Source organism: Lycium ferocissimum, chromosome 1 (assembly GCF_029784015.1).
Source record: "Lycium ferocissimum isolate CSIRO_LF1 chromosome 1, AGI_CSIRO_Lferr_CH_V1, whole genome shotgun sequence".
Classification (NCBI taxonomy): Eukaryota; Viridiplantae; Streptophyta; class Magnoliopsida; order Solanales; family Solanaceae; genus Lycium; species Lycium ferocissimum.
In genome coordinates this window covers 28,725,043-28,745,622 of record NC_081342.1, presented here as the reverse complement: position 1 = coordinate 28,745,622, position 20,580 = coordinate 28,725,043, and the positions used below count along the sequence as shown (strand labels likewise).

The following is a 20,580-nucleotide window of genomic DNA, read 5'->3' as shown; positions in this document are numbered from 1 at the left end:
ATGAAATCACTAAAAATAGTAAAAGAGCGTGGCAAGTACTACTTCCTTGAATGCGAGATTTCAGTTTTGAGACCTGAAAATAAATTTATCTTTTGATAGAGTATGTTATATTTTCAAAGTCGGGCTTTAATCCCACGCAAGCCAGATTTAATTGCACCTCAAGGTGGATATCGGCACCAAATAAGAAATCAAAAACAATATCCTAATGAATGGCCAAGCACATTTATTTTTCTTTTCTCTCCAGGTTTTGAGTCTGTTTCCTTTCGGTTTTTTCATTCACATTATATTAGAAAAATTTAGATTAAATTTACATATATAATAACATGTGTCCATATTTGCTATCAACAATGTGGAGCATGCAATATATATATATATATATATATATATATATATATATATATATATATATATATATATATATATATATATATATATATATATATATAAACCGGGTGTTAAGTGCTATAGAAAAATCATGTATTCTTTTTCTGGAGAATTAGTAAGGGAATTAGGAATGTGAAACAGAAGAAATTGGATACTTTTAAGGACTTCTTTTTTTTACTACTGCAGATTTTTTGTAAAAGAATTTAAGTAAGATGTTAAAAGAAACATGAAAAAATATTTTTGTTAATAAGATTGATCTTTTATAAAATTTGATTCTATTACATATAATTTTTTATGACTGCACGAAGCGCGGTCAAATACACTAGTTAAGAATATTTACACAACTATAACAACCTGTAATGAATATTGGAAAATGAAACAGTCATCCCATTTAACTTATCCAATTCAGTGCAGCTGAAGCATTCATTGTTAATGTAATTGCTAAATTATAATGTAAATAAAATATGACTATTTAATTAAATCTATGGTTTAATTAGATTTTGATTTAGTGTAGAGGCAAAATGGTAAACTAACTTTGAAGGTAGGAGCTTCCAATGTGAGACTTTACTCACACACACCCAATATTCTTCCCCTTGAATTAATTTTCACATGACCCATCACAATTTATAGGCTTATTTGGAGATTAACCATGCGCTACCCACATCAATCGAGTATTTATTACCACCAAAGCCCACTAACTTTTTTTTTTTTTTTTTTAAGTGTATGCGTCTTTGAATCTACAGATAAAGATAGCAAACCGGCCAATAGACTGACATAAGCTGGACCCTACACCATCCTTATGCGATCTTCATACTCGTCTCGCGAACCATAGCTCTGATACAATTGTTGGTTTTTAATTACTGGAGAGGCTTAGAGAAATAATAGAGGAAGACTACAAAAAGATATTGGCCACTCAGTAACTTTATTTTACTATTTTTTTTTTTTGAATAAATCCTAGTTAATAGTTTGTTAGCAAGCTATTTCTATCTATGGTAGGTAGAACTACTCTTATTAATTTAGCGGTTAATGCTTTTCCCTTGTTATACTTTTTCAACAAATATACTCTTATAGTCATACTTTAGAGCTATATTTACCCCTCACCGGTTAAAACACCTGTTAAAACTTAAGTTTCAGGTATAAAAAGTCAAGCGTCATGCTCTTATTTAACGAAAACACAACCCCATTTTTATAAGGTTCACTATAAAAAGTCATGCTATATTTAACTTGAATTTTAAAGTGTAAATAGAGTTCACTTTTGTAATAGAACGTTGAAAACATAATGAATTGTTATCAGAAATTAATTTTCTTTTTAAAAAATATCACGATTTTTGGACAATCCAGAATTAATAGTAAGGCACTTCACTATATTTCTTTTATTTAAATCGTGCCAAATGGTAATTATAAAACTGAAATTTATGTTACCTAGATTTAATTTCACTCTTTTTAATGTAACCTTTCCTTTATTTAACTTTTCAAAAAAATACAAAGCTCAATATATGTATCCACCTGCCTCCCAACAAATATAAGTACTCCCCCCATCCATTCCAGCTATCGTTTTAGCTCAAGATAATTGTTCCAAAATAAGATTAAAGTTGACTATGTTTTCATCCATACCCTTAATATTAAAAAATAGTTCGTTTTAATACTACTCAATTCTCAAAAAATATTTACTTAATAAATAGGAATAATTTAATAAATTACACCTTGTATTTATTTAGTAAATTATATCTAATAAAACTTGATTTTGTTGCATAAGAAAAAGAGAAAGGAACTGGGGAAGAAGAAAGATTAGGTAGCTTTCGACCAACAATTGATTTTGTTGGCTCAACAACATCTTCCAATAGAGAGAGAAATAAAAATGTTTTTGGCGTGGATAATAAAGTGGGTCAGGCAGGTTTAGGGTTGAAATGGGGCTGGTTCTTTTGTTCAATAAGAGTATGACGTGTGGCTTTTTAAAGCTGAAAATGAAGTTTTAACCGGTGAGGGATAAATATAGCTAGTTTTAATGGGTGGGTAAATATACCTCTAAAGTATGACGATAAGGCTATATTCGTTGAAAAAATATAATGGAGGGCATATATAGCTTATTTTCAATAGTAAAGGGGCAAATTTAACCCTTTTGCATTTAAATTAATTAGCATGAGTTGATCGACACAAAGAGTCCAAGACAGAGTGTTATTTTCCATTTTTTAAGTTACGGGACTTCTATTCAATGTCTTTCCGTCAGTTAAAATTTGTGCGTGGATAATTATAGGAATTGAGTGTCTACAAGCTTATACCATTCTAATTGTGTGTCTCGGGAAGTGTCCAATACTGTTAGAATTATAAGATGATGGCTCACTTTTACTAACAGGAAATGCGAGAAACAATAATCATTGCTGAAATTGGAGCGATATTAGAAGGGTAAACATAGAAATTTTATTGGATTTGTAAGAGGACTCTACAAGACGAGTTCAATCCATTAATAGGACTCTAAGGTCTGTTAAGATTTCTTGGAGGCTATTCTACATTAAATCCTAACTCTCGCCTATATAAAAGGGCACATATTAAGACATCTCAAAAATCCCATAAATCTTTGGGATATTTACAAAGAGATCAAGCCATCAAATTGCTAGATGTTCTTGGAGATCAAATACATCACAAGGAGGTCATCCTACGTTCAAGGAATACGCTACTAACGGCCCTCGAATTACGGAGAAAATTCAGGAGAGAATAATCAAGTGAACAAAAAGATTTGTACTCACAAATGTGTATCAATAAAATATTCCCGTTTCTTCATATTTTATTTATGGTTTCAGTTTATTTTATGCATGTAAAAAGTTTGTTGCAAACAAATTGGTATGCCCAGTGGGACCAAATCTGCCTTTCATCTCTTCTCTCATAAAAAGATATGCCAAATCTGAAGCCACCAAATTGCAAAGATGGAAGCTTCATTTTTATGGGCACTTCAAGTCTCGTCTTTGAGTTTCAGCAAGTCTACACTCCGACAAACCTTGAAGTCAGGGGTATTTGTATAAATCAAAATTTTATCAGATTTGAAATAGACTCTACAAGACAAGTTCAATCCATCTTTAAACTCTAAGGTATGTTAGGGTTTCTTGGAGGCTATTCTACACTAAACCTAGCAAACTGCCACTCCCCAATCCTAAGGAGGCGTGGCTGGCACCTGATGCCTTACTTGACTCCGAGCATACTACTGTAACTCATTTAACCTGAACATACACAACAATCTAGGCCGACAAGGCCAATCTATAACACAAGTATGCTATCTTAGGCTGACAAGGGTGTAATCTGAATAATATGTAGATAATAACTATCTCACTAAAATGGGATCTCCCCAACATATATATAAGCACCTATGTGGACCGACAAGGCCACCATACATATCTACAAACAACAAAACCCCAAACAAATATATACAAGGCCGACAAGGCTACCATGCTGACATATTGTACGTATAAGACAAGCCTATAAGCCTCTAAGAAAAACATAACTGTATTGTGGTCCGGACAAAGCCCCCTCTACCCATCATGTCTATGTATGTAAAATGACTCCAACTCTTGACCTGGTAACTTTGGATGAAATGGAGCATACCAATCTAGTTGATACTCGACACCGTCTACTATGAAGGCTCGTATATACCGTCGTCGGGACTGCGCAAGCATTAAATGCAGCATCCCCGGCAAAAGGGACGTCAGTACAAAACAATATACCGAGTATGTGAGGCAACTGAATAACTGAAACTTAAACTAAACTGATATACAAGATATACTGAATGTAAACTGAGGATTAATTCAATGATAATCTGGAAACATATCTACTTGTCTCTGTCTCGTGTCTTGAATGCAATACTGAAAATAAATTATCCTGCCTCATGTGGGGTCCCTGTGTAAGTGCATAGCCCCGAAGGCAACGTGAATGGTCCAAAGGCAGTGCATAACCCTGAAGGCAAATGTAAATAGCCCTGAAGGAAAATTGTATCTCTGTATAGCCCCGAAGGCAAGTTGTATCTCTGTATAGCCCCGAAGGCAAATTGTATCTCTGTATAGCCCCGAAAGCAATCTATAGCACTGTATAGCCCCGAAGGCAAATGTATATAATGATGAATGCATAGCCTCGAAGGCAAATATATGTAATGATGCTATAAATGATATGCATGATATACTTTCTGTTTCTCAACTAGATATACTATAGCTCTAACTGAATATAGACTCTCGAGGAGGGATAACTTCACCACAAGTAAGATGGAATAACAGAGATATAAAAATTCTATGAATTACTCTTTTCCTATATGCTCGTTTGACTCATATTGATTACAGGTTCATGCCAAAAGGAAGGAAGGGATAGCTTTTACATACCTTACGCCAAGCTCTTACTACTGTTGGGAACAATTTCCTTTACGCTTCAATCTACAATGAACAATAATAATATTAGCGTCAAGCTACAAATGATACAATACTCATATTTCGAGTAACAAGTTTGGTTTGAAAAGAATCGGACAACATCTCCCTGTTTCTTTTACATATCCCCAAGTTCGTAACATCCCCACAACACACAAAACACCATCATTAACAACCAACAATCACACGTTCAACCCTTCAACAACACAAGAACAGTTCCAACAACCCATTACAACAACATTCAAAACTAGTTTATAACTTCTACTTGTTATTCCACATATTTTCATGGAGATAACACAACTATAACTAACACCAACTCATATACATTAAGGGGAAAGGATCTCTTACCTTCAATACAACCAAAACAACTCAGATTATAGCTTGCTTCAACTTGGAACTGTTGGTATAAAGCCATGTGTGAAGTTTTAATTATTGACAAAGTGAACCTACAATGCAAAGAAACCAAGTCTAGATACATGTGATAATTGACAAGGTAAACTGAACAAAGTTAGACAGTTGGTTGAGATGAAGCAGAGGTTCCAGACAATGTAAAAGGTCTAAAAAAGAAAGCAACACAGGACGGTTAAAACAGGTCCATAGACATGTTCTATTGCAAAGAAGCTACAGAAAAGAGCATACACATGAATCTAGATTGAAACATGTGTGCAAATGCAAAGACAAGTGCAATGATCAAATCAGAGAGATAATGAAGCATCCACATACATGATCTATTACTGAGACAGATGCAGAGCAAAGGAGATGAAGATGACTTAGTCAAGAGCAGTTCATTGAAGATAGAACAAGCATGAAAAACATGTTTTATCTCAAGGACTCATCGGGTGCAGGTGACGAATGAATCAGAAGAAAATAGATCATGAAGAGATAATGTGAAGATGACTCAGAAGTATTTTCTTTGAATAAAGAGAGCTGAAGACAAAGCATATGAACCAGGTCTGCAAACATGTTTCAACACAGAACAAGAACATGATCAGAGTCACAGAGCTGGACAAGGATGAGCACATGATTTATTCCAGAAATGAATAAATCTAAATGAAGAAATACGGACACAGAGCAAAGAGCATGATGCTATGAAATAGATCTATCAACATGTTCCATCGCCTATCACAAAAACAGGCTCACGATAAAGTCGGAGGAATGAACGCGAAGGGGATAATGGATCAGGTTCGGGAACATGTTCCATCTCAGACAATGCAGAGATTCAGAGGCGGACGAACCAGGTGGATGAAACAGGTTCGTGAACATGTCCCAACGCAAGTTCTACAACAACTAGGATTTGCAGATTTATGGTGAAGACTTGTCGGTCAAGTTTATAGGATTCCTTGCCACAATTAAACAAGATTCTTCAGACTCCTAGAAGGACAATGAAGTCAATCCAAAAGGCAAGAATCCCAATTCAATACAAACCCTAATATATCTCATAGGCCTGCTCGTAGAGAGTTTTCTGTTTGCCGACCTGCTGTGCACTCAATGCTATATATATCCTAGTCTTACCAAGAAGAAGGAAGCACACCCACAAAGAGAGAATTCAAAATATCGAGCTATCAAAAGATTTATCAAGAATATTCAGAATCTAGGCGTGCATCCCTAGTACGAGAAGAAGATTGAAGAAGCTGTAGAATGGGGTATATCTTGAGTCTAGAAAACTTGTATTAGGTTGGGCTATCGAGTTGTATATTTATCCGCTTTATTAGAAGCATTACAGTTAGATACAAAAACGTTGTAAATTCAACTTCAAGTTGGGGATCGACTTGAAGGTTGCTTACTAGTCTAGGGAGATTAGTAAGATAGGGATTAGAGGTTAGTTCCTAGGTTACAAAGTCTATAACTTGAATTTGTAGAGGCTCACCGTTGTAGTGGAGTTTGGGTAAATCTTACAGAGGTTTAAGTCGTGTTTTTTATCGCCATTGTGAGCCGGGTGGTTTTTACGTAAAAATCATTGCGTTCTTTACTTACCTGCAATTTATATTCTGCAAGATGTTAGCATAGAATAGGTAGAGTAACGTGTTTCATCCAATAGGAGAAAATTGGATACTGCATAGGAAAAGAAAGTAGGTTGGGATGCACAACATGAACAACTCCCAAAATAGTCCAATATACTACAAAAACTCAAAAACTATTTCTGACCTACACTTTGTAGATTCTCAACCAAACAATCTAGCCAAAACATATACAAGCTCAAATACATGTAGAAGAGACATAACCTTACCTCAAACAACAAGAATGACCTCTAACCTGAGATTACTTCACAAGAAAACCTCCAACTCAACAATAAATTAGAAGAACTTGATCTAACTAGCGTCACGAGATTCCCGACGTTGGATTTATGTTATCCACCTTTGATTTCACCTTTGGATCATGTACAAACCTTTAGAGAGTCTTTAGATGCTGTGAGGAATGAGAGCTAGTCGAAAATGACCCGAAATGAGCCTAGCACCCCTTTTAAATAGGTGGATTTATCCACCGCCTATGTGGGTCCTAAAGGGGCTACCTGTGCAGTCCGGGTAAAACGCATATATCTCCCTACCCCGACATCATATCGACGAACGGTTTAATGAGTTGAAAACTAGACTCGTAGACCTTCAATTTGGTGGGCGGATCACCCCATTTTTATTTTACAATTTCCTTGACTTCAACACTTAACATAAAACTATTATACGATTCAAATACCTCATAACAATACCTTCATAGCATGTTAACAACTCCTAGAACTACCCTAAAAATAAGGGTTATAACATCGACCCGTACCTCCAATGTACGATTCGTAAGTCACTCCATAAGTCGGGACATTTCGCCCAAACTTATTCTTTTTTATTCGATTAACTTCCAACCTCTATAAACACTTATAATCCTCAAAGATACTCTTACCCTTCGAGCTCACTTCGACTAGCTTACGACGCAATTTAACGTATGAAAAATACAGGATGTAACACTCACGCCTATATATAGGGGCACATATTCTCTTGAAAAGACATCTCGAAAATCCCATAAATTCTTGGGATATTTAGAAAGAGATTAACGCATCGAATATTGACTTTATTAAATTGTCAGATGTTATTGGAGATCAAATACATCACAAGGAAGTCATCCTACGATCGAGAATTACGCTACTAACAGTCCTCGAATTTCGGAGAAAATTCAGGAGATAAGAATCAAGGGAATAAACAGATTTGTATTCACAAATTTTTATCAATAAAATATTCATGTTTCATCATATTTTGTTTGTGATTGCAGTTTATTTTCCGTATATCAAAAATTTATTGCAAACAAGAAGTTCTTAAACAACATCGGGAACATGATTGCAAGGAGATAATGGTAGAAACTGACTCTCAGCTACTGATTTGAATATTATATTATAGGTATAATGGAGGTTTAGTACATTAATCCTATTTTAATTAATCAAATGCACTAATTAAGAATGCCATATCACTTTTCAGGTGGTAATTTTATAAGATCCGGCAAAAGTAATCTTCGTGATAACCGGAGCAAAGTAAGATGCTTTTTATGTAATAAAAAGCAATAAATTTAAATGAACATAAAGTGGATGACAATCCATGGAATTTGCTCTACTTTAGTACTCCTTCCGTTCCATAATAAATGCCACTTTAGTTAAAAGAAATTATCTCATAATAAGTATCACCTTAAGAAATTAAGACATAAATAGATTAATTTTTTTCAACTCTACTCTTAGATAAAAAGTGAAAAGTTAAAGTAACATCTAAATGATGATTGGAAAAGTCATATGTATCTTGGTATTATTGAATTTTTAATGTCAAAAGGATTACTCTTTGTGCATGCTCTAATCAATAGAAAAAATAATTTATTTTTATTACATAGGGATAATTGCATTATCAGATTCTTAATATGAGTGTTTTTGGTTTATGGTTAGGGAATAATATGTTTTACAAGTAAATAGAAATGCCAAATGGCTTCAATAAAGATTTAAGCTAGCTGATACGTACGGAAACTAAAGTCTGCTCCTCCGTCAGGTCAAAAATACCACCTATCTACTACAGTATTGGATAATTCGAGAAGAAAATTGCTTATGACCTGTCCCATTGAAAATGAATAATTGACATACAATTGGCATTCACTTTACCCCTCGTTACGATTGCCAATCATTACCACACATGAACTCTTCTTCTTTTCCACGACACCGATAACAACAGTAAAGTTCAATTTTTTTCACTATATTAGAAGCATGAGTTGGTAGTGGTTTCGTCGTCCACCTCCAACTCATATAAACAGAAAAAAAATAAAATAATCCCATACTAAAAAAGTCAAGCAATATAAAAAAAAAAAACATAAATCTCATATTAAAAAATCAAATAATATTCATGTAATTTTCAAAGTATCCCCATTAAGTTGATAATGCTGGATTCATTATCACATGCGTATCAACCCATTAGTGGGAGCAAATGAAATTATTGTACAACAAAAAACGTGAACCTCATATTATTGCTTTTCTTCAAAAGATTCAGTAGCAAAACCATACAATTTCCTTTCTTTTCTTATATTAGCCTGAGATCTAATCTAGATATTTAAATGTTGTATTTGCTATTTCATCATGTCATTTATTTGTTATGTTTACTAAAATAAATATACTTAAAATATTTATATTTTAAAATAAGATAGAATTTAATTACTTTTTCATTTTTATTCTCACTCTAATAAATATGAAAAGAGATTAATGTCGTAAACGAAAAAATAATATTAAATGGAGATCAAATAATAAATAAGATAAATTATTCAAATTATAATTCTAATTGACGTTTTCTTAAAAAAACGTACAAAAGACAACATGGCAAGTAAAATGAGCTAAACCAAGAATATTCACCAAAAATTAAAAAATAGCAGTTCTTCATTTAAATAGAAAATCAAATTTCTACTTTGTTTCGTTTTAAACATGTAAAATTAATTTAATAATTTGAATTAGAATTATCCAAATCAAAATTTGATAAAAAATAATAAGTATTGTTTAGGTCCAATCTACATACATTAACAATAGAATATTTTACATATTTAAATTAATCTAATCAAAATTCAAAGTATCAGATGCGTTTAAATATTCTATTATTTTATCTCAAAGAGGAAAGTAGCTTTTCTTTTAAACAAGTCTTCTTTTAAAAAGTATTAATAAATTTTTGTAAACTTTGTATTCGTAGAAACACTAATATAATAAAGTTTTGGATACGAAACACAAATTATAATGTTATATTAATCGTGTTTTGAACATATATATATATATATATATATATATATATATATATATATATATATATATATATATAAAAACAGTGTAAACTTATATATATTTATTAGCAATATAAAATATACATATATTATTACTACTCAAATATAACTACATACATATAAATACACTATAATCTGAAATGTTGGGCCTGTGCGCGGCATAAACCATCTAGTCAGTAATAGAAATCCGTGTCAAACTAAATCATGCTCTTTATTATTCGAGAACATGGCTAATTCCAGAGGTGTCTTTTGATTCCAAGAGATGTGCAAAAGCTAAAAAGAGAACCACAGAAGCATATAAAATTCAATTCTCGTAGTTCATGAGTCAAAAGTATAGAGTAAGTGATATGACCGAAGTCACATCATATGAATCATATGTTGTTTGTTGCTTATTGGCCTAAAGCAACTTCAAAAGGCTGCTATAATCTTGGAGGCCTCCGAACCATCAAATTCCATTCTATAAGTTGCTAGTATTAGCGAGTCCATTTGTCACCATATTTGTTTCCTTGTAACATTTGAATACCTCCAGCCATAGACTAGCTTAATTATTTGTCAAATTTCGTGATTTGTTTATCGTTTTAAGAGCAAATCATCATAAGTAATCTCGAACTGAAGTCTCACGAGCAATTTAATTAAGAGCTTTCTTGATAGCATATTCAGTCAGCAACTATTATCTCCGGGATGGATCCGTCCATGACAGGTACCAGCAGCGACGTCCCACTGCTTTCGCCACAAAATTCTTTGACTAGGGTGAACCAATGGACGATGTGGAGGGCGGTGTTCAACGTGTCAACCACTATAATTGGTGCAGGAATTATGTCAATCCCAGCAACACTGAAGGTCTTAGGTGTTATTCCTGCATTCTTGATGATTGTTCTGATTGCTTTATTAGTGGACATAACGGTAAATTTCATGTTGAGGGCCACGTATGCTGGTGAGACGACGACGTACGCTGGATTGATGAAAGAGCACTTTGGAAAGATTGGTTCTTTGGCAGTACAAATTTGTGTAATGATCACGACTCTTGGTTGCTTGATCATGTACCTCATTATTATTGGTATGTTAATTCTTTAGTTTCTTGTTTAATGCTTCTCATTTGCAATGTTCAGACTTCAGGACAGAACAAGTAATAGTAGTTTGGTTTTTCATCAACTTCTAGAGTCAAAACTTGTTAAGATCAAATTAGTGAAAAAAGAGTCTGAATAATTTGCTATGCTGAATTATTTTGAGATTCTACTTACGTAACGGCTTCTCTCACTCTGATTAATCCACTAATTGATTATTTAATGATTTGCTCAAGGGAAATTTTTATCTTTTAAAGATGAAAAATATGATCTCTGTTTATGTGCAGAAAGAATTTGCATACTTGTGCGATAACCTGAAAACAACTTTGCTGTATTGAGATTCTGTATCTAAATTCAGGTTAGAATTTACTAGACTTCTCTTGTAACACCTCTTTACATGATTCGAAAGCAGAGACAAATCCAGAATTTGAAGTTTATGGGTTCTTAAAATAATCTCAATTAATTTACAATGATAACTGAGTTCACAATTAAATACGTTTTTAATGAAATCTTTAGTACGAATGTAGAGTATGAGCAAAAGCTACTGGTTCGTGGAAACACCTAAGCCTTGGATCCGCCCGTCCAAAGTTAACTTTACCTTCTGGAAAGGGCAAAAAAAAAAAAACCTACTGTAATTGGGAAGTAAAAGAAAAAGGAAGAATATCTATTCTTTCCTATATCCAGCTGAAAAGAAGGAAGCAATGTAGAAGTGCCAATTGTAATTTGACACGTACTAGATTCAACTAAATCTTGTTTGTGGTCGACATATTTCACTGGAGTACATTATTTCCTGACTTCTGATCCGACAACTATCTTATGCATGACGACAGTAGACAGTCTTGATAGCTGAATAGTGATTGATTCTACTAGTCCGAATATTTCTTTTTTGTTAATTTCTATGATCAGGAGACGTCTTTTCTGGAAAAGGAGATCACCTTGGCGTTCTTCAAGAATGGTTTGGGGTTCAGTGGTGGAATTCTCGTTATCTAACGATCCTATTCACTGTCTTGTTTGTTGTGCTTCCTCTAGTCCTGTACCGGCGTGTAGGTCAGTTCATTTTGTCCTCTGTTCTTGAAATTCTACGAGATTTATTGGGGCTATTTGATTTGTATTATTTAAACAAGTTAAAATATTCACTAGTAGTTTTATTTGTGTTTCTATGGTTTATGTGTGCAGAATCATTATGGTTCAGCTCAGCAGTAGCAATTATCCTAGCAGTTGTATTTGTTGGTATATGTTCTGTAATGGCGTTCATTGCAATCGCAAAAGGGCAAATAGTAAGGCCAAGAATGGTACCGGAGTTGGATAGTACCTCTTCGTTCTTTAATCTCTTCACCGCCATCCCAGTCATCGTAACAGCTTTTGCGTTTCACTTCAATGGTAAAAGCTACATCCATTAGATACTTGATCGTTTGTAGTGTTGATTTTTAATTTACTGACATATGCAACATAAAACTTGAATGCAGTTCACCCTATTGGAATTGAGCTCGGGAAACCTGGAGCTATGACCATTGCTGTCCAAATTTCACTAGTGATTTGTTCAGTCATCTATTTCTCAATTGGCATATTTGGGTACCTTCTCTTTGGAGATTCAATCGAAGCTGATATACTTGTAAATTTTGACAAGTCGTCCACTGGCGCTATAGCAATCAGCCCCATTCTAAATGATATAGTTCGTCTGAGCTATGCACTTCACCTAATGCTGGTATTCCCCCTCTTAAATTTCTCACTGAGAGCCAATATCGACGAACTCATATTCCCTAAGAAGGAATTACTGGCAGCTGATACCAAAAGATTCATGTGTCTTACGTTGATCTTGTTAGCCTTCTCATATATAGTAGCCATTGCTATACCATCCGTCTGGTACATTTACCAGTTCATGGGATCAACTTCAAATGTTTGCCTTGCCTTCATATTCCCAGGTGCAATTGCTCTAAGGTCTCTCTCTTTCTTAATTCCCCTCAACCTTCCTTTACTAATCTGAATGATTTCTTTCTGTTTTTATGCTGAACATTTTATTTCTTATTTGGCAGAGATGTCCATGGCTTATCTTCAAGAAAAGACAAGATCATCGCAGTGGTCATGATTGTTCTAGCTGTTGTGACGAGCGTTATTACTATTGCTGCCAACATCTACAAGATGACTGGAAACAGTTTCTAAATTTCTATCATCTCGAGTTGACATTTTCGATTTTCAGTGTTGTAAGCTTTTTTTTTTTTTTTTGTTGATGAGTTTCGATGCATTGTGGTGCATATATATATATATATATATATATAACTAGTGTCCATAATATCCCTGTGACCACAAACTTCAGCCAAATTCTCATGTCAGTAATATATATGGTCATATAAACCGTATTACACTTCCCAACAACATATCCAGCTTTGTCAAGAATTTTCACATTACTCTTAACGCACTGGGAGTAATTTATGATCACTGATATACAATAATACAAGAGAATGAGAGATGATCAAGAAAAAGAAGGAACTTACAACCGGATATACTTATTACTCTACCAAATTAAGTAGCAAAAAACTGATCTATAAGTAGCAAAAAACTGATCTATATACATCCTTAAAAAAGGCAAAATTCCTATATTTCCAGGTCCTAGATGTGGATTTTGACACAAAAACCTGCCAATTTGTATAGCGTATGGAGATAAAACTCCTATCCTTCCCCGTATATTTCGTTATATATTATCAATATCGAGACGATAAATGCATAATCCACACCAGGATAAACTCTTAATTCAAAATTTTCTCTTCCTTTGAAGAAGCTTCCAAGTTTGAATCTCTCTTTCACCTGCATAATTGAAGCAAAACAAAAGTTATTCTGTAGAATTGACGCATAAGCCTCAGCACCAAAAAAAAGAAAATCTCTAACAGGGAATTAAAAAGAAAATCTCTAACAGGGAATTGAAGTTTAATAATTACTACTAGTAAAGTACCTCAGCGATTAAAGTGTCCCTTTTGTAAACTTTGAAAGACTGATTGGTGAAAGATCCCTTTACATGGAAATCACAGATCTCTCCATTGACATTGCTAGCCAAGAACACATCAAGTTGCATTTTCATTTGAATTGTGCTTGATCTTTTAACTGTGTAGAGCACATCATTTCTGTCTGAACTCTCCCCACGATAAACTTTCCACGTATTACGCCATGAAAGTGTCTGTCGAACATTGAAAAATCACCTTATTTTCAGTTCATAATTTGCAATTTTTGAGATACTTCAATGCTAAATCATTTTACACAAAAGAATATGTTGAATCTTGTGGTGTTAAACTTGCAAGTAGGATGTTTGAATTGTTTATTTAATAAATATAGAAAGAATCACTCTTTTTGGGACAGATCAAAAAAGAAAGTAAAATACCTAAATTGGAACGATTTTTTTTTTTTCATACCTTTTCGCGCAGAGTAAGGAGGGGTAAACCAGCAGGATCAGTAATGATTCTCTTTTTCTTCCTTAGATGCCAAACTTTTCCATCACCTTGTAGAAGGGAATTCCCAGTATCATCCAACACATCTATGTCTATATGTGAGAGTCCAAGGACTTTCTTCTTCACAGTTAAGTTCACAAGGTAAGGGAAGCAAAAGCCATCCCCAACAATGGGAATCAGAGGAACTTCAAAATTTATCTCTGGTTTAAACATGTAAACACTATCAATTTAACAATTCAAAAAACACTAGGAAACTTGGCTTATATTGGTTCATATAAGTGATAAAAACAAGTTAATTCCATTTAAAAGTAATAAAGAGGATGAGATCGCTATCAAAGAAACTTCCCTTCAACTCTTCAAGTGTCTATAAATTGACCGTTGAATTTTCCCTTAAAAAAGAAGAAGAAGCCGTTGTTACTTTATTAAACAAATAATTGTATGGGAACACGAGAAATTTCAGTCGGACGGTGGATCTTGGTCAGCATGAATTTAGCTTTCAATTTGTACTACAGCATCCTCTGATAGATTTTTACTTACTTTTACGTACAAAAAAGTCTTAGCATTCACATTTGATGTAAAAAAACAGCATTAGAATAAGACATCTAAGCGGGAAAATGTAGCTTTACAGTTTTTGAAGACATAAAAATTCAGATTAGGAAAGAGATTTTACAAAATTTACCAAGTATGCTTTTTCATTTTAGACGATGACACTAATTACTTTCATTTTATCTACTTAAATCTTGGTAGACCAAAATTATTTTGATATCTTTATTAGTGAGACACAGCAGGTATCATTATATCAAGGTACGTTAAAGTTGACCGCACACAACCATTATTACAAATTAATTATTGGGTTCGTATAAATTCAATTGCAAGTTCACTTATTGTCAAAATGACCCATGTGCCTTTGCAAATGAAAAGTAAAAGGGGAAGAAAATCAAGAGAAATTTCTCGAGACACGAAACAAGGCAATAGCTACAGCTATCCTGGTACATGAATCATGATAAAGCCCAATTATTTTATTAAAATTTTAAATTTACGTCACATTTTTCCAACAGCAAAATCTGGTCACCTAACTATAAGTCTTGATACTCTGACTATTAAAGTTTCTTATGATGTTATATACTCTCTCTATTTTATAATAAGTGTCATCTTAATTAATTTTTTTTTTATCATTTTAGCTAAATTTTTTATCTCCTAATAAGTATCATCTTAGAAAATCTAGATATAAATTGACTAATTTTTTTTCAATTATACCCTTAGATAAAACTAATAAATTAAAGTAACATTTAAATGATGATTGAAAAAGCCACGTAGTAATTTGGTATTGTTGGATTCCCAATGTCAAAAAGTTACTACTTGTGCATGCTCTAATCAAGAATAATATTTTTATTATATAGGGGTAGTTAGGTAAACTTCACATTGTATTATTGATTTCTTAATATGCGTGTTTTAAGCTAAGGTAACACTTATTATGAGACGGAGGGAGTATTTAAATTTGTTTGATGAGGGGGTGGGGGTGGGGATGTAGGAGGGGGTGAGTGTGTTCACTCGAACCTCTTCGCAAAAAATTATATAGTATAGATAAGGTAATTTTTTATGTTTTATGTATATATATAGATTTTGAATCCTTTGAATATAAGATTAGAGGTTGACACAGTGATTAAAAGGGTACAAAATTTATCTTAGGTTCCAAGTTCAACTCCCAAAAATTATAATTTTATTTTTTTGAACTCCCTCATAGAAAAATTTTGAGCGCGCCGTTGACGAGGAGGAGAAGGATCACAATGGATTTCAAAGGTTTCTCGAGATAGATATCATATGCTAGAAAAGGAAATCAAAGAAACAATATTGCGAAAAGTCAATTAGGTAGAGCCAATTCTGCATCAGTGAACGGGTGGATTAAAATACCCCTGAAACAAAAAAGGTATAGAAAAAAAGTTTAGATGAAAGAGCTCCATTTGAAAATATGTTGGATCAGTTGTTTGAATTAAAGATGAAACTTTATGTAACAACGGGCTATCATGGGTCCGGGAAGGAAACTGATTACTCAAGAGAAAAAAGATAAAAGTTAAAAAACGAATTCCTAACCTTACTTGTCCAAGTAGGTTTTCGGTGTGCTCATCTGGCTGACTGATTCCAAGTTTATCCACATAATTGCCTTATTAATTAGAGCATTTGGATATATAAAGTGTCATGTCTGATAAATGAAAAAGACAGGAAGAGAGTTCTTTAATTATCAGAACGAGTCAACCTGCTGGCAAGTTACATAATAATCCTCTAGGAACCTTAGCTACACCAACTAATTTCTGGTTTTAACTCTAGTAATTATCAGGGAGATGAAACTGTTAATGTATTGGGCAAAATGAGGTTAAGACACGAGGCGCAAAGGACAAGTCATAAGGTGAGTCAGCACTGTTACCATCGGTAATATAACCATGGTATCGGAGAAAGCGCTAGGCCCGATGGGGCATTAGAATAACCCCGGTCAAGAACATAACGGTCTTCCGTTATGGGTCAATTCAAGCGTTATGGATACGGTGTGATTATGCTTAATGACCGTCTTCATTACTCATTATTGCCATGTATTTAAAGCTCATTGTGGGCAAGGGCGTAATACATGGAATATGCGCCCTTAGCTTTTAGTATAAATAGGTATTGTCATTCCCATTGTAAAGACAGGAGATACAAGCTAATATACTCAATTCTCAGACTTATTCTTTGTATAAACTTTAGTTTTATTGTCATACTTACTAAGCTCCGGTGCCACGGCCTGACCGGAACGGAGAAATCTACGTCCGGAATTGTCACCTGCTGCACAGGCTTTTCCTTACTACTTACTTTATTTACTTATGTTTACATCATCTCTATACGAGCATCATAATCTTATTTGTCACTTTGATCTATGTGTCCCTGACCACGTCTATAAATTCAACTGAACTGTTTTACGGGTAAACAGTTTGGCACCCACCGTGGGGCTGAAACAGTTGTGGTTGTCACTGTGACCATTGTTGGTTTTACTAATCTTTCTTAAGTTTCTTGTTTGCCTAAATATCCATTTTATGTATGACAGGAGTTAACGACAACACAAACGTTGCAAACCAACAGGGCTATATCCCACTGGGCCAGACGGACAGCCCCTTACAACTGGCTTGCAACCACCGAACATGGATAATGAAACAACAGAAGAAGAATATTATCTCAACAATGGAACGGACAACGTTCCTATCGACGAACTTATGGCGAAAACCATCCAGATTCTGAGGGGGAAAAATCACTTGACGATAGCAGAAGTGGAACGATTAAAACAAATCGTTGAGCCCCTTACGGGTGTACCAGTGGACAAAGTCGCGGATCCCACCGGCACGCCTGCAACTGCTGCCAATGTGAATGCCACCAACAGAAGTAGGCAGACTGTGGGAAGGAATGGAGACGCATTCGAAAGTGAATTTGTGCCCGATGATCCCTTCCAAGCTAAAGTCAAGCAATTCATGAGGGAGATCACCGGAAAGATGGACCAAACTGCCAAGGAGGCGGAGAAGAATGCGAAAGAGTTTGAAAGGCGCCTTACTCAAATTCCCAGGGCACTCCCGGTCATAGAAGGGCCCCACTCCAAGAAGTACAGCCAGTAGGCGTATCACCAGAATCAGCTCCAGAACTGATCACAAGCTATTCAAAATGCTCGATATTACAAATATTATGGGACCACAGACCCGCAGGAGCATATCACGGCCTACACGATGGCTGTCAAGGGAAATGATTTGAAAAAGAAAGAGATCGAGTCGGTACTGATCAAAAAATTTAGCGAGACTTTCGCTCGAGGGTCCTTAACGTGGTACTCCCAGCTTTCAGAACATTCGATCACGTCGTTTGGCATGCTGACCGATACTTTCATCAAAGCTCATGCCGGTGCAAGGAAGGTAAAAACTAGAAAGGCAGATAACTTTCGCATCGCTCAGGGAAAATCGGAGCGTCTCATGGATTTCGTCACCCGGTTCTAGAAGGAATGCATCTTTGCTACTTGCGTCTGCCCCAGACGGAGTAGCGAAGAGGCTTTTACCAAGGGTTTGAACCCTTTAAGTTCAGATGCTTCCCGAAGGCTCAAGGTGTTACACTCCTCGTGTTCGTGGTGGTAGAACCTATGGTTTCCTAGTCGGGTACGCCCTTGGAATAGAGACTCGAGCCCGAGTTTGGAGGTAGAAAATGCTCTTTTCCGTGTGCGAGGGTACCGACGGATATTCTGGCAATTTATAAGTTAAAGTTGAACGAATCGAATCGACGCGATCGAGGGGCGGAATTAGAAAAATGCGGACACCGTCATGTAAGTCGACGGGTCGTTGACATGGTCGATGGACGGTCGACGTGCGGCATCGACAGGATCCTGCAGCTATGCATCTTAGAAGGTTATGCACGCGGATGTGGTTGAGTCAGTAGAGCTGGCTTCATATAGACTCCGGGATATTTCGATATAGTGGTATCAGGCATGGGAGTTATCCAGGGGAGAAAATGCCCCTCCAGCTGTGTGGCAAGAGTTCTCAGATGCTTTTCTTCGCCATTACTTACCTCCGGAGGTCCGATGGGCTCGAGCAGATAGGTTCCTACGTATTGAGCAAGGTAGTATGAAGGTACAAGAGTATTGTGTACATTTCAATTCCCTGGCTAGATATACCCCAGCCTTGGTGGTCGAGATAGAGGATAAAGTTCATCGCTTTGTGGCCGGTCTAGGGCTAAACCTGATAGATGAGTGCACGACTGCTGCACTACAGCCAGTCATGGATATCTCCCGTATATAGGCGTATGCACAAAATTTGGAGGATCGTAAACGCCAGTGGAGGATAGAGCGTGAGCATGACCAGAGCCGTAGTAAGAGGTCTAGATCTTTTGATATGGCTAGTGAGTTCAGGGGAGGACAGAGACAGCAGCATGCTAGGTATTCTTATCAGCCGGCAGGGAGTACACCTTCGCGGTTCCCAGGTCCGAGGTTTGACCGATCTTCTTATTCCGAGCAAAAAAGCTAGAGTTCTAGGCGTCGAGCTCTCGATGCCGAGAATCGTGTCGGATAGGCCCTTGCCACTGATGGCCACGTTGTGGAAAGTTGCATGCAGGTCAGTGTGGTGGTTCGGATGTTTGCCCGTACGCTTGGCAGCCGAGGACACGGGATGAGGGAGTGCCGTGGGGGGTTGGTTGTGTATGGTTCAACCTACGGGGTGCGTGGCTCGCTCATCTGCACGGTGCGCCCCTTCGGGGCAAGTTTTTCAAACGCCGGCGGGGCGAGGAGTGGGGGGAGGGTGGAGCATCCGGCTCGGCGGTCCTCGGCCACCGCGTGTATGCATTGGCTGTTAGGCGAGGACCGTGAGACGTCTCCCCGATGTTATGGTATATTATCGAGCTTTCTCCCATGATATTTATGCAGCGATTGATCCAGTTCCACTTTATCATATGTTACGCTCTTTATTCTTGGAAAGTTTTGGGATAGAGCCCGGCCGATTAAACACTTTTCGAGGTGTCTACGCCGACGGTGATCCGATTATAGCTAGGCGGGTATCACCGAGACGTATTGTTATAGTTTGTGACCGCCATACCGTAGCAGATCTAATTGAGTTAGCTATGATTGATTTTGATGTTATTATGGGCATGGACTGGTTGGCTTCTTGTTATGCTAATGTTGATTATAGAGCAAAGATGGTTCGATTCTAGTTTCTAGGTGAGCCAGTCCTAGAATGGAAGGGCAATGCTGCTTCGCCTAGAGGTAGGTTTATTTCCTACCTTAAGACGAAGAAGATGATCAGAAAAGGGTATATTTTTCACCTGGTTCGAGTTCAAGACGTGCAAGCAGAGTCGCAGAATCTTCAACCTATTCCTATGGTTAATGAGTTCCCAAAAGTGTTTCCAGACGAGCTTCCAGGCATTCCCCTAGAGAGGGAGATTGATTTTGTTATTAACCTATTGCCAGACACTCAGCCAATATCTATCCCTCCTTATAGGATGGCACCTTTGGAGTTGAAAGAATTGAAAGAGCAGTTG

The 20,580-nt window shown here is 36.0% G+C and overlaps 2 protein-coding genes and 1 long non-coding RNA gene across 3 annotated transcripts; 1 reads left to right on the top strand and 2 right to left on the bottom strand.

Annotated features, from left to right (window-relative positions):
* Positions 1-3,524: 3,524 nt before the first annotated feature.
* Positions 3,525-5,444, bottom strand: LOC132029734 (uncharacterized). Its single transcript, XR_009407906.1, has 3 exons — positions 5,133-5,444; positions 4,743-4,793; positions 3,525-4,425 (listed from the first exon to the last, which is right to left on the bottom strand). It is a non-coding gene; the product is annotated as an uncharacterized LOC132029734 (long non-coding RNA).
* A 4,853-nt stretch (positions 5,445-10,297) lies between these two features.
* On the top strand, positions 10,298-13,494 carry LOC132053590 (amino acid transporter AVT6C-like). The gene is made up of 5 exons (XM_059445674.1): positions 10,298-11,112; positions 12,026-12,166; positions 12,296-12,499; positions 12,586-13,057; positions 13,153-13,494. The coding sequence occupies exons 1-5, from the start codon at positions 10,737-10,739 to the stop codon at positions 13,277-13,279; spliced, it is 1,320 nt and encodes a 439-aa protein (XP_059301657.1). The 5' UTR covers positions 10,298-10,736; the 3' UTR covers positions 13,280-13,494.
* Positions 13,495-13,667: 173 nt separating this feature from the next.
* Positions 13,668-15,002, bottom strand: LOC132053596 (protein LURP-one-related 14-like). The gene is made up of 3 exons (XM_059445686.1): positions 14,521-15,002; positions 14,067-14,288; positions 13,668-13,921 (listed from the first exon to the last, which is right to left on the bottom strand). Exons 1-3 carry the CDS (start codon positions 14,767-14,769, stop codon positions 13,787-13,789), a joined length of 606 nt encoding a protein of 201 aa, XP_059301669.1. The 5' UTR covers positions 14,770-15,002; the 3' UTR covers positions 13,668-13,786.
* Between the last annotated feature and the right edge of the window lie 5,578 nt (positions 15,003-20,580).

Excerpts from the sequence above, each read along its gene's own strand:
- LOC132053596 (XM_059445686.1), bottom strand. The coding sequence starts at position 14,769 with ATGTTTAAACCAGAGATAAATTTTGAAGTTCCTCTGATTCCCATTGTT. Across the intron at positions 14,289-14,520 it reads TCCTTACTCTGCGCGAAAAG|ACACTTTCATGGCGTAATAC; the intron begins GTATGAAAAAAA and ends AATGTTCGACAG. Across the intron at positions 13,922-14,066 it reads GGGACACTTTAATCGCTGAG|GTGAAAGAGAGATTCAAACT; the intron begins GTACTTTACTAG and ends TCAATTATGCAG.
- LOC132053590 (XM_059445674.1), top strand. The coding sequence starts at position 10,737 with ATGGATCCGTCCATGACAGGTACCAGCAGCGACGTCCCACTGCTTTCG. Across the intron at positions 12,167-12,295 it reads AGTCCTGTACCGGCGTGTAG|AATCATTATGGTTCAGCTCA; the intron begins GTCAGTTCATTT and ends TTATGTGTGCAG. Across the intron at positions 13,058-13,152 it reads CCAGGTGCAATTGCTCTAAG|AGATGTCCATGGCTTATCTT; the intron begins GTCTCTCTCTTT and ends CTTATTTGGCAG.